Source organism: Microtus oregoni, unplaced genomic scaffold (genome assembly GCF_018167655.1).
Source record: "Microtus oregoni isolate MIOR12 unplaced genomic scaffold, Mior012 000054F_ref0000373, whole genome shotgun sequence".
Taxonomy (NCBI): Eukaryota; Metazoa; Chordata; class Mammalia; order Rodentia; family Cricetidae; genus Microtus; species Microtus oregoni.
This window is the reverse complement of record NW_024543830.1, coordinates 3,107,913-3,121,457: the sequence shown is the minus strand read 5'-3', so window position 1 is coordinate 3,121,457 and position 13,545 is coordinate 3,107,913. Positions and strand designations below refer to the sequence as shown.

Sequence of the window (13,545 nt, the reverse complement as noted above, 5' to 3'; positions counted from 1 at the left end):
AAGTCAAAGATATTTGTTTTTGAAATGACAACTCAGATATTTCTGCCCAGTAGTCCTGCAAGCAGCTGCTCACGAGAGTTTGCTCTGATAGTTTCTGTCTTTGCCCCCCTCCGCTGCAGGGGGCAGCTGTGGTGGCACTGTCTTCCAGGCAGACGCTCAGGAGTCCCCCCAGGACCTCATCTCACTAAAGAAATTGGCTCAAGTTATTTTTGTGCTTGGTGTGTGTGTGTGTGTGGTGTGTGTGTGTGAAGTCACTGAGTGCTATAACAATGTGTGTGTGGTGTGTGTGTGTGCTATAGCACTGAGTGCTATAACAATGTGTGTGTGGTGTGTGTGTGTGAAGTCACTGAGTGCTATAACAATGTGTGTGGTGTGTGTGTGTGTGAAGTCACTGAGTGCTATAACAATGTGTAAAGGAACCCAGAAGTGCTTATTCTAATTTCTCACTTAAGCACTATTCTCTGGGAACAGTCTCACTTAGATCCAAATTCAGGTGCCATGTGGTTCACCTGGTGGGAGAAGTCCGCTTCAGAGCAATCCAGGAGAGAAGCTGGCATATGGGAACTTCCTGTGCCAAGAAAGCAAAGGTGGGGAAGAAGGCCAGGACCGGACAGGGCTTCCTAATAGTTCAGGTCACTGGGGAGAAGGGAGCTGGGAGGGATGGGTACCAGCCAGAGACTTATGTAACATCTCAAGACACAAGACAGGCAGCGAAGGCTCCGCAACCCACATGCATCTGCTCTAGAATCTGAAAATTGCTTTGGTTATTTTTTACGGGGCCCCTCTGCCTGATGTTTCGCTGAGCCCTGGCTCCTATCTGATGCTGTGCAGAGAGCCCAGGGTCTTGCACACCGGGGATGCTCCAGAATCTGTGGACCAGGTGAAAGCTCCTGGGAGGAGGGAGATGATTCTTCTGCCTCGTGAGCCAGGATCTATCGTTCAGTTTCCTCCTTACAGGGCAGGCAATTGAGCCAGAGCCCCTCCTGAATGCCAGGCAAACTGCTCTACCACTGGGCCACACCCCCAGCCCCTATTTAAAACTATGTAAATCAGGTGGGGATTACCCGATCAAGACCAGCCTCCCGCTCTGTACTAAGTCTGAAAGCAGCCTAGGCTGTGTAAGACCTTGTCCAAAAAATAAAAAAATAAAAACCTCAATCCAAACCATTCTTCTATGCCCAGCCAAGTTCCCCAAAGCTCCCGTGGGCTAATTTCCTCGGCGGTGTCCGCACACTGGTACATTTTGCTTCCTCATATAGCCTGCTTTTTTCTCACTTTTTTCATCACCTTTTAAAGAGAACAGTACCAAGCTGAGATGGCGAGATGGGAAAGGGGAGTTTGGGACGTGCGCTGTGTGTACTAAGCCTAAAAGGTAGAGCGAGGTCAGAAAACCTACATTCTAACTCATGTAACAGTAGCGTGTCAATTTGAGCATGTCATTTGTTCCGCCGTGTCCAACTGATCATTTTCCAAGGGATAATATTCTTACTCTATATGCCTTACAAAATGGTACTCGACATGTTTAAGTGTCAAAATAAGAGTGTTTTGAAAGGACAAAGTTTTGTGTCCACCTGAAAGAGAAATCAATTGGTGTGGATAATGAGACGCTTACAGGATTGGGAAGGAGGGAGGGTCTGGGATCCTTTTTTGATTCCAAAAAAAGCCCAAACACCCTCCACGCCTGCAACCACAAACTTCCAACACTTCATCTTGAGCGTTTCTGGAAAAGGATAATTTCACCTGCTCTGTGCCAGGGATCTTTACGCTTTTCGTGGTGGTTGTGTTACCATACACCAGGTAATAGGTTTATTAGCGTATTGTCTGGTAGTAATTGGCCCTGGAAGACAACACTTGCGTCCTCCCGGGGCTTTCAGCTCACCCTACTCCATTTACCCGATAGGGGATCGGAGACCGCGGAGTGGTGAGGAAAGCCGTCCTCAAACTTGGGCTCCCGCCCGGCCCCGCCACAAACTCGGGGCTCAGAAGTGCTCGCGGGCCTCCCCGCAGCTGCACGCGTGTTTCCCGCAGGCCTCGCGGGGCGCCCACAGCCGACCGGGAGTCGGTCGCGCCTGGAGCCTCCCGGAGCCCCGCCAGTCCGAGCCGGTGGGTCCGAGGCGGCCGGTCTCCCGCGGCGCCTCCGCTCCGTCCCGCTCGCCACGCCTCGGGCCCGCCCCCATCGCCGCGCCTCCCGGTTATCCGCTCGCGCCTCCGCCGGGTGCCGGGTCAGAAACAAAGGCGGGGGGCGGGGAGCGCACGGCGGCGGCGGCGGCGGCGGCGCTACGGTCCGCCCTTCATTCGGAGCCCGCGACGTCAGCGGCGGCGGCGGGCATGGGCGGCGGGGGCAGCGGGGGCCCGGCCTGCGGGTAGCGCGAGCCGCCGGCGAGCGAGCAGCGGGCGCGGCCGCCCGATCCCGCCATGAAGAAGAGCGGCTCCGGCAAGAGGGTGAGTGCGCGGCGCGCGGACAATGGGGCCGGGGCCGGGCGGGGGCGGGGGGAGGCCGCGGGGACCCGGCTGAGCCGCCGCTCCCCCGTCTCGCCCCGGCAGGGGCCTCCGGATGGAAACCATCATTCCGCGGCGCCCGAGAAGGTCGGCTGGGTCCGAAAATTCTGCGGGAAAGGCATTTTCAGGGAGATTTGGAAAAACCGCTATGTGGTGCTCAAAGGCGACCAGCTCTACGTCTCCGAGAAGGAGGTAGGCGCCCTTGCCCATCCCGACCCGGTCCCCGCGGCGGCTAGTTCTCCGGCTTGCCCCGCCTCCCTCTCTGCAAGTTCAGGGGTCGCAAAAGTCCTGTATCTGCAGAGAAAAGTCAGCCCCGAGTGACTTTACGTGAGTGGGAGTTAGGACTTTACTTATTTAATGGGCCTTTGCGGACACCTTTCCCAGAAGTTCTGAACGTCCGCTGCCTCTTACCCTAGTCTGGCCCCATGAAATTCGGGCTTTTTTTTTCTAATTTTCTGTTGAAACACACTGGTCATCTTGTCCCTCGCTCCTTCCTGCCTTCCCCACCCAGCCCACCACCCTTTCCGTTCCTGTCTGTAGCAGGGGGCATATGTAGGTCTCCTGAGTGGCAAGTCACCCTCAATCAGAAAACCGCAAACTGGAGTCAGTCTCTGGGATCTGACGTCCAGTAGCTGTGAATGCCGGATTTGTGTAGGAGTCAGTGTCCTGAACTAGGCCTCTTCCTCACCTTCCCCTCCACTTAAAGAGAGAAAGAAAGAAAGAAAGAAAAGAAAACAAGGAACTCATATTATACCCTGCCCACCTTTATCTGTGGAGTGGGGTGGGGGGATGGAGTTAGGACTGTGAGCGCCTGTGTGTATGTGCGCGCACGCGGCTTTGATTCAGTAGTTGAGCATGAACCACAGCCCACCCTGGGTCAGACTCTAAAGGCAGGTCGTGGAATCCAGACCCCCTTCCCTTTTGTAAAGCCATAACTCTTGACTCAATACCAGGAGTGCCGAGAAGCTGAACTTGCTTCCCCTGACTTCCTACATTATAGACTGTCCCCTTTAGACCGCCCCCTTCCTCTCTTGACTCTGCTCCCTCACCCAGAACGGACTGGCAAGTCCTCTAACCTCTTCTGCTTTCCCCGCTCGACATGCATTCTGCCGTTCTATTCGGGTAAATAAATCCTTTTATGGTGTTGAAGCAGACACACTTGCAGCCCAAGAGAAGTACTCATCCAAAAACTGTCTGCTGAGACAGGAGAGAGAACTAAAGAGCACTGAGCCCGCCAGGCCCCTCTTGAAGGAGCCTGAACAGAGAGGTTGGAGAGTCTTAGGAGCGAGCTGCGGGAAGGCTTGGAGGAGAGTTTGCTTTGAAGGGTTGCTGCTACCTAGTCCCAAATCCTAAGGAAAGCTCTCACCTCAATTGTCTAGCTTTCCACTGTGGTTTTATTTATTTAAACAAGCTGCAGCAAGTGTCACAGCTTATCTATCTCCTTCACAATGCCAGGAAGCACAGCGAGCAATCAGGAAAGGCTTCCTACATGTCGGGAAACCCGAGGGCAGTGAAAGGCTAAAGAAACTAAACAAGGCCTCTCTTGTTGGCTTCTGTTTGTCCAAAAGGCAGAACCTGGGGACAGAAGTGCCTGGTTAGTTGGTTAATAAGCCTGTGTGTGTTTGAAGGGGGATATGGGGCAGAGAGACCATAGGGTGACCTCAGAGTGTCTGCTGTCCTCTGAGTCAGGAGCATCTGACTAGTCCTGGGGCCAGGTGCCCCCTGCTGGGGAGGGCATTGGAGAAGAGGGGGAACTGCACCTACTCTCGACCCTTCTTCAGAACCAAGTCCATGTTTCAGTGGGCCTGAGCTAAGGGTGAAGCTGCCAGAAGACACCGTTTATTCTGCCTCTAAACAAAACAGTAGATTGTAAATGGAGCAATAGATTGAAGATGTAAAAACCCAAAGCAAAATATATTTGCAGTTTACATGCTGATGCAAAAAAGAAAAACGCCCATAACCATTCCATGGTTTCTGTTGGTGTTTCTTGGGAAAGCAAGGTCTCCCCAACTTCTTCCACTAGAGAAGCCCTTGGGTTGTGGATCATTCCCTACTCTACAAGGGCACCCTGTAAGGCAGCTGAGGTGTCTTCTGATCAACCGCCGATGTAGGAACATAGCCGCACCTTGGGGTGACTTCATGGTGGGGAAGTTAGGTTGAACGCGATACTTAGGATACTCAGTCCATGTGGGCCCCGAGAAGGAAGGGTTCATTTGGAAGATGTAGTTGTAAACGAGACGTTAGGAGTTTGCCATGATGAAGACACTGAATACGGCCCAGAACAATTCACAGGAACCCTGCTAGGGGGTCTGTCTTTCCCGGGCACTGCCATTTTACTTACTCTACCGCCTGCCTCACCCCGGCTCCTCCCTGTACCCCTCCTAACCTCTGTCAACACCTCCTGCTCCCACAGTGCCTTATCGGCCACGTCCAAGCCAGAAGTGCTCCCTCCCTTCCCTCAGGAAGACAGAAGTGAGTCCTTTTCCTTGCCGCACACACCCAGCTCTTTCCAGGCTTTCTGGACTCCACTGATAGTCTCTCTGGGGAAGGAGCCAGAGAGGAGGTCCCACAGCCCAGCGTGGGTTCCTGTGAATTGTTCTCGAACATTCCTGTGGCACCTTGTCCCATGCCCACCATGATGTTTAAGGCCTCTTGGTCACTTCCCAGCCAAAAGCCCAGGGACCCTAAAACGGAGAATCCTAGAGAGCCAAGCCTTGCCAGACCAATGGAGCCAGATGAATGTGCCCTTCGCTGCCCACAGCACAGATGATGGGCGATCCACTACAGGCTGGTAGAGGGTGCCAAGGGAACCCTGGGGCCGCTTAGACACATTTGCTCAATTTCCACTTTTTCCTGGGGAACATGACCGACTCGTTCCTGGCCTATTCCCAGCTAAGCAGAAGAGGGTGGCTGGCCCGCTGGCCAGGAAAAATCTCCTATAATGTCCTACTTTAGAAGAAAGAGCAGGTGGGAAGGGACGCTCTTGGGAACCATAATATTCCCTGAGGCCAGAGGCAGATGCCGGCTGCCCTTTTCACCTTCCCCTGGACGGTTAATGACCACTCGGGACGATCAGGTCAGCCTGCTCACCATGACCCTTTAGGGCTTGTAAGGCTGTGTGTGTCCTTCAGAAACAGAGGGATGGTCATAGGTAGAGGGAGACCCTGGAATGGTGGCTTGGAAAGCAAGGGGTTAAACAGGAGCCCACACAAGGACTCTGAGTAGTCCTATCCCACTTCTACAGCTGGGGGCTCACCATCATCCTCCCTTTCCCCCAGCAGGAGAAGCAGAGTAATTTTATCCTGTCGCACCCCAAACCTCCCCTAGGTAAAGGATGAGAAAAATATCCAAGAGGTGTTTGACCTGACCGACTATGAGAAGTGTGAAGAACTCCGGAAATCCAAGAGCAGAAGCAAGAAAAACCACAGCAAGTTCACTCTGGCCCGATGCAAGCAGCCAGGCACCATGGTGGGTCTGCGGCCTGGCGGGCTGGGCAGGGCTGTGAGGCCCAGAACAGCCCCCAGAATTGTTCTCCCTCTGGCTATTTATTTATTTATTTTGCATTTTATTTATTTGGTTTTTCAAGACAGGGTTTCTGTGTAGCTTTGGGGCCTGACCTGGAACTAGCTCTTGTAGACCAGGCTGGCCTCAAACTCACAGAGATCCGCCTGCCTCTGCCTTCCAGGTTGGCTTTTATTATTTAACTGGAGAATATTCTGTTCGCTCCCTTTCTTCCAGGCAGGCCCGCTCTGTGAACTTGTTCATCCGTAAAGATATTTCTCTTTCTGCCCCCTCCCTTTTCCTTTCCCTTTACACACACACACACACACACACACACACACACACACGCCTACTGTGCATACACATGTATTCTCTTGGAAGAAGAGTTGTTTATTGGCCCCTGTGCCCTGATGGGTGGTTGAAGTTCAAGGGAAGCCAGGGAATCCATGCTTGTCACATTCTGTGTCGTCTGACAGCTAAAGACCTTTAATACCTCAGCTTTGTCACACCTCCCCAGTGGTCAAATGCAGTGACACTCTTCGCTCTTCCTCGATTGTTCCTAAAACAGCCTGCCCATTCTGCAGGGACAGACTCTGGGTTTCTTTCAATCATTCATGATTCCAGACACGGAACCTCTCTTTCCAGGAGTTGGGTGTGCGGAAATGAGATTGTAATATCTTTTCCTTGGGGGATTATAATTTGTGTGTAACTAGCTAAAGCAAGAACATCTCCTTCCAGGCACCCAACCTGATCTTCCTGGCGCTGAGTCCTGAGGAGAAGGAGTCATGGATCAACGCCCTGAGCTCTGCTATCACCAGAGCCAAGAACCGCATCTTGGATGAGGTCAGGGGCTGTTGTGGGAAAGGGGCACTGTGGCAGAACACAGGCCGTGACTCACAGAGGAGGGGTGTTTGCAGGGCCCCTTTTAGTTCACCCCAACTCTACTTTCTCTGCTTCCTTAAAGGCCCTGTTGTCCCCCGTGTTCTCTCTGAAGTCTTCTCTGCTCACCCCCTCTCCAGCTTCCTGATGCTTGAGCCGGCCTTGGGTCAGCTGCGTCCATAAATCCTGCCTGGGGCCCTGCTCAGAAATAGTTGGTGGGGTGGATATTTCCCCGGCCGGGCACGTTAGGGGCATCCAGTTGGGACAGAGTCCTAAAGGGAGCCTGTGACTCACGGACCATCTCCTCAGGTCACTGTTGAAGAGGACAGCTACCTTGCCCACCCTACTCGAGACAGAGCGAAAATCCAACACTCCCGCCGCCCTCCAACTCGGGGACACCTCATGGCTGTGGTATGTAACGCTGCAAGAAAGTAAACATTGCCGCCCAGGGCCCTTCTGTGTCCATCCATCTTAGCTCTGAACAAGCAGGGACATTTGTGGGAGTCCTCCTCATCTGAGGATCAGAGGCTCAGGAGGCCTGTCCACCCTACCGCCCTGCCTGATTTCCCAAATCAAAATGACTAACTCAGCACCTACCCTGAGTCAGCATCTGTGTTCTCAGTAACGTCTGAGGAAGTGAGAAATGCCACTCAGAAGGGGACAAACAGAAGAGCTGAGTACGGCAGCGTGCTACATGCCGCTGTGTGGTGGCCGGGTGGTGAGGGCCAGTGCTGTGTCCCCGCAGCAAAGCCTCTCCTGAATGAAGGAGTGGGTTCTCTCAGGCAGCCGTTCTCAGAGCCTAGGGAGGGGCTGTCCCTGCAGGAGAAAGAACACAGGCCTTGGATTATCAGACCCGTGGTCTCCAGAGCTGCCCAGCTGTAAAGCCTCTGTCAGGAGCACACGTCTGACTTCCTTTTGCAGCTGCTAAATTGCAGCATTTAGAAATAAGAAGGTCTGTGACTAGCAAGGATTCGGAGCTCAGATTTCAGAGCAGGCTAAGGTGTGTGGCCAAGAGGCCGTGGGTAGAGCATTCTCCTCTTCTGTCTGTGCACCTTACTGTGATCGTGGGCCATCCCAGGTGATGTTTAGAGTCCCCAGTATGGAAGTAGATACTTCCCAGGAAGCTTGTAGCAGAGCAGAGAGCCCAGACAGTATGCAGGAGAAGGTAAGGAACAGAAAAACAAAAGAAAGAACTTCAAATCATCCTCAAAGGACTCCGAAATAGCACAGTCGAGGGGCTCAGCCGGGAGTGGAGGGAAGGGGCCCCAGATGGCATTCATCATGGGGGGCTGATGCGGGTCCCCCTTCTTTCACTCTGCCTTCCCAGGCTTCCACCTCTACCTCAGACGGGATGCTGACTTTAGACCTGATCCAAGAAGAAGACCCTTCCCCTGAGGAGCCAGCCTCTTGTGCAGAGAACTTTCGGGTGGATCTGGACAAGTCTGTGGCCCAGCTAGCCGGCAGTCGGCGGAGAGCCGACTCCGACCGGATCCAGCCCTCTTCACACCGGGCCAGCAGCCTCTCTCGGCCTTGGGAGAAGCCAGACAAGGGAGCCACCTATACCCCACAAGCCCCGAAGAAGTTGCCCTCTACAGACAAGGGCCGCTGTGCCTCCCTGGAGGAGATCCTGTCTCAGAGGAACACTGCCCCAGCCCGCCCCCTCCACCGTCCAGCCGAGGAATCCCCAGCCCCCGTTCCCTCCCAGCCGGGGCAGCTGTCCCGGATCCAGGACCTGGTAGCGAGGAAACTGGAGAAGACTCAGGAGCTGCTGGCAGAGGTTCAGGGACTGGGTGATGGCAAGCGAAAGGCCAAGGACCCCCCACAGTCTCCACCCGATTCGGAGTCAGAGCAGCTGCTGCTGGAGACAGAGAGGCTGCTGGGAGAGGCTTCGTCCAACTGGAGCCAGGCAAAGAAGGTGCTGCAGGAAGTCAGGGAGCTGAGAGACCTGTACAGACAGATGGACCTGCAGACCCCCGACTCCCACCTCAGACAGGCCTCCCAGAACAGTCAATACCGGAAGAGCCTGATGTGAAGAGGGGGTCAGGTCTGGAATTTGGGGGGCACAGACTCTATATCTCCAAATGTTGCAGGATAGAGCTTTTTTTATTTACCTCAATCAAAAAAAAAAAAATCCAACTCACTGCTCTTGCTGATGCCTGACCCACTATGGCCTTTCCTGCAGACTCCCCGAGACAACTCCCAGGTCAGATGGGAGAAGGTGAGCCCTGAGGCCCAAGTCAGGAGCTCTTGCTCCTGTGCACAAGTCACCTGCTCCCAGGCCAGAACAGACGCTGCTGACACACAGCCTGGCTGGGTTAGAGTGGGCGGGGCAGCCTTTCCTCAGATGTCCCATTCCAGGTTCTTACTCTGAGGGTGAAATTTCAGCTGTGCAACTTGAGTTCTAGGGACGCAGGGGCCAGTGCCACCTGTCCATGCCATAAGAGAAGTGAAATTTACCCCAGCCCTGAGGAGGATCTGTGGAATTAACCCTGGCCTCTCACCGTGGTGGGGGGTGGGGGGCTAGCCAGCTGAGGCTGAGGCTGTGGGTCAGTGGTATATTAGCGTGTGCATGTGCGAGGCCCTCTGCCCTTGCCAGCACTACGGAAACAAGACTAAGCTGCCTCGGTTTCTTATCCGAGGGTCTTCCTTTACCTTCCACTAAGGAGTCAAGATTAAAGCTTGAATACATGGAAGCAGCCTGGTCTTCTGCCTGGGGCAGAGCAGCACAGGAGTGGGGAGCAGCTGACCCTGGGGCAGAGCAGCACAGGAGTGGGGAGCAGCTGACCCTGGGGCAGAGCTGACCTAAGAATGAAACTGCCTTGAGATGGCGGCTGTGTGGGAAGGAGGGGAAGCCAGGCCTGCCCCAGCTTCCTCTTTCTGCCAAGCAAGGGTTCTTCCTCTGTCCGCCACCCTCCACACAGCAGAGCTCAGAACAACTCTCCCCACACCGCCTCCTGCCTGACTTCCTCAGGCTCGGCTGTGACAGGTCCCCCATGACTTGTTCTCTGAGATTAGTTTGTTAATTGTAGTGGTAAGACCTGGCACAGGGAAGGCAAGATGGGGATGATTTGTGATAAGGACATAGAGCCTCTCGTCTCTGTCACACACAGGTTAAACCACAGTGCTGTGTCCTTGCTGTTCCAGAGGTCTCACCCCTTGCAGCTGGTCCCAGAGCTTCACAGGCAGTGAGAGAAGAAAGGACAGGCTAAGGGGGGCTGCTCTGTTTAACGAGACAGGAGAGAATAAGGTCTTTGGGGAAACCCTCTGACCTCTGTTCTTCTGGGACATTACCACCCTGTAAACAAGTTGTGGGAATCCCTCCAGTTGTGATTCCTGGAGATTCGAACTCAGGTCCTCGCATAGCAAATGCTCTCACCACTGCGCCATCTCCCAGCCTGCCGGAAGTCAGGTACCCTGCTTCTCAGTGTCATCAAAGTGTTCTCCGTATCTAGCCTGTAGTTATCTAGAAATGAGGTACACCAAGTACCAAATTACAGGACACCCCGCCTGGGGGACAAAGTGGGGGAACCAGGCTTCCTGTGCCCTCAGAGACTTCCCTTCCCACAACTCTAGCCCCAGTCTTCAGCCCACCCATTGCCACAGATCCTGAAAGTTGGGTTAAAATCACAACGCTTTGTGCCTTCCCATCTTTTCTCTTTCTTGCCGCCCCCACCTAATGAAGACAAAGACAAAACAAGAATGGCATGTGTGTCCCAACATGCCAATCTGTGGTACCCAGGGGAGGAAAACACACACACCCCAAAGTCAGCGGCTCCCAGCTCCCCAGCAAGTGCTCCAGCATCCAGGCTCTACAGTGCTAAAATGAAACCACAGGGGTCTGGATTCAAGTTCTGACTTCTGGTTCATCGGCCCTGGGCAAAGCAGGCCTGTCGGCCCTGGGCAAAGCAGGCCTGATGAGTGTCTGTTTCCTCTGCAGACGGCAGAGGTGTTGAATGGGAAAGAACAGCCAGTGGCCTCTGCTTGTCCCACTGTCGTCCGTCGGGGGCCGCTGTACTAGTTTGGCTCAGTGAGGAGTGAGCAGCAAATTCAGGTGGCCAGAGCCCAGCTTGAGCGAGGCAAAGGACACAGAGCAGTCAGGGCCACTCTACTTCACAGCCTTCCGTGGGCCGCGGGCCGTGCCCACCCCTCCCTTCGGAGGAGGGCATGCGAGGTACCGGCTCTGTGCTGAAGACAGCTGTAAAGAGGGAAGGGTGCGATTCCTGTCCGCAGCCGTTCCAGAGCTTAACACAAAGCCATGTTTCACACTAGAGAAGCAACCTAAATTCTACGCTTGTGGGCGGCTGCCAGCAAGCACTCTGCTCATGTGGAAATGTTTTGAACCTAGCCACCATGTCAGGATGCTGTCCTAACCTCCCTCCTGGCCCCCCTCCACCCCATCTTCCTGCATTATCTCCCTTCCTCCGTCCCCATGTGTGGAGGAGAAGGGAAGAAGCGCTCTGGTTGCATAGGTCGCCTTCTCCCGCGAAGCTGCTGACAGATGTTTATATTCAGCCCCTTCCCAACAGCCTATCTCTGTCTTCTTACCCAAGTGAATGGAGAGGGAAACTCCTCTGGGAGGCCTGGAATGGGGAGAGGGGGAATCCAGGACACAGAGGTGAACCAGGGTGATGAGTAGACAGGTAAATTGGGGAACCAGATGTTTACATCATACTTCAGTGATATTCCCCTCAGCTTTTCCTGCTTCTCTCCATGAGTTTTTCAGGAGGGTTGGAGAGGGCTGGTAAAGGTACAGTCTATGGCTTCCACCATTAGGAAGGATGTCTGGGGTTGGTCTGGAAAGCTAATGAGTTCATTTGCATATGATTTCCACAGCATAGCTGTAAGTTGTCTGGGGTGAAAAGAAAGGGGTGGAGCGGAGCCCAGGTTTCTCAACCCCCATCTCCCCACTCCAGCCCTCACAAACCGCTCCTAAGCCTAGAGCCCTGAACCTAAGGCCAAACCTTGTCCCCTTCCCCGACCAGTGCCCCCAAGTGCTCTACCAACAGTAACTGTGCCCCAAAACACGTTCCAAAGAATCCATCTCAACCTCCGAGGCAAGCAGTCCTTCTGCAACCCTTGAAGCCTGGTACCATGCTCTCTCCTCCCTCCCCATGCTGGGTTTCTTTTTCTGCTTTTCTCCCACCTCCCAGTCTCCCAACAACAACAGCCAATCCCCAGCCTGCTCTAGAGCCACACCATATATGGAGAGGTTGGAAGGAAACCCGAGTAAAAGCGGGAGCAAGCAATCACACACATACAGAGAGAGAGAGAGAGAGAGAGAGAGAGAGAGAGAGAGAGAGAGAATTTGAGCGCTTTTCTGCACGTGACCCTGTGTCTCTCTGCCTACACCACAAGTCCCACTGTCCCCTGTCCCTGGTTCACTCCACCCATACAAAAACAAACAAACAAAAAAAAAAAAAAAACAACCCAGGGCTGTGTTTGTTCTTTGTTCTTTCCCACCTTTATTCCTGCCCCCAGGAGACCATCACTCCAACTGGTTGCCTCTGACCCAGATTCACTCCCCGCACTAATTACCAGCCTATTGCGATCTAACAAACACCCAACTTAGCACAGCTGAGACCCTCCAGGTCAATTAGTGCAGTCCAGTTCCGCTTGGGAAACGAGGGATGGAGTCCGAGAGTTGGGCACGCGCCGCAGCCCAGCCCCACCATGACCCTCTGGTTGGAGCAAGGATGAGGAGAATGCAAAAATCAGTAGGACCCGGTTCAAAATGGGGTCTCGGAAAGTTAACCAGTGTGAGAAGAGCGTTAGGTTGGGGAGCAGTGGGAGAATTTAGATCCCTAGCCAGGCATGGTGATGCGTTAGAAGGCTGAGGCAGGAGGATGGCATACTCAAGCCATACCTGGACGGGAGAATTATAGCTTCCCAGCTTCCCCTAACCTATCAGCACAGAAGATGGTGCAGCTTCAGACACAATGGCAGCTTTCTGAAGGAGAGTAACTCAGACGAGTATCCCGCAAGCTGGGCAGGAGCATGGCCTCAGTGGTAACTCCTGGTCCCTCCTCCTCGGTCCCCACCCTCCCTGCTGGTTCGGAAGAACTCAAAAATCGCTCCTTTCAGAATCCCTATACTCAATCTCATTCTTGCTTTTCATTCTGCAAGATACGAAAACTAGGAGAACAAACAGCGCCTCCCCTGAGTGCTGGAGAGAGGGCTCCGTGAAGAGCACATACATGCTACTTTTGCAGAGGTCCTGAGTTCAGTTACCAGTACCCACATCCAGGCAGCTCACAACCGCTCCAGGATCTGACAGTCTCTTCCAGCCTCCATCGGCACCTGCACACACGTGTACTCACATGCACAGAGACACCAGTACACACGGTTAAACATAGTCTCAAAAGTCCTTTCCTCCCAGAGTCCCTTCCGTTAGGTGGCAGACAAGGCAGTGGTAGGGCGTCCTGTCCTGTACTAGGTTGAGTGTTTGTGGAGGTGGGAAGCAGGCAGAAAGGACTGGAAGAATCCATGTGCTAAGTGGGTTTGCACCTTCGCCAGCTCGCCAGCTTCTTCCAGCTGAGTGGCCGGAGGGTAGCAGTCTTCAGTGCCATCCCGCCTTCAGGGTCCCGATACAGAAACGGGACTCACTCTCCGTCCTAACCAAGTGTCTTTCTGGCACCTCTACCTGGGTGATCATTCCGTTTATCAAAA

At 53.9% G+C, this 13,545-nt stretch overlaps 2 protein-coding genes across 2 annotated transcripts; both read left to right on the top strand.

The window, feature by feature from the left end:
- Window positions 1-857: 857 nt before the first annotated feature.
- On the top strand, window positions 858-2,367 carry LOC121437792 (translation initiation factor IF-2-like). The gene is made up of 3 exons (XM_041637861.1): window positions 858-880; window positions 1,664-1,797; window positions 1,901-2,367. The coding sequence occupies exons 1-3, from the start codon at window positions 858-860 to the stop codon at window positions 2,365-2,367; spliced, it is 624 nt and encodes a 207-aa protein (XP_041493795.1).
- LOC121437933 (pleckstrin homology domain-containing family O member 1) lies at window positions 2,262-9,515 on the top strand. Its single transcript, XM_041638071.1, has 6 exons — window positions 2,262-2,442; window positions 2,545-2,691; window positions 5,827-5,967; window positions 6,739-6,843; window positions 7,189-7,290; window positions 8,207-9,515. The coding sequence occupies exons 1-6, from the start codon at window positions 2,416-2,418 to the stop codon at window positions 8,909-8,911; spliced, it is 1,227 nt and encodes a 408-aa protein (XP_041494005.1). The 5' UTR covers window positions 2,262-2,415; the 3' UTR covers window positions 8,912-9,515.
- The last annotated feature ends 4,030 nt before the right edge of the window (window positions 9,516-13,545 follow it).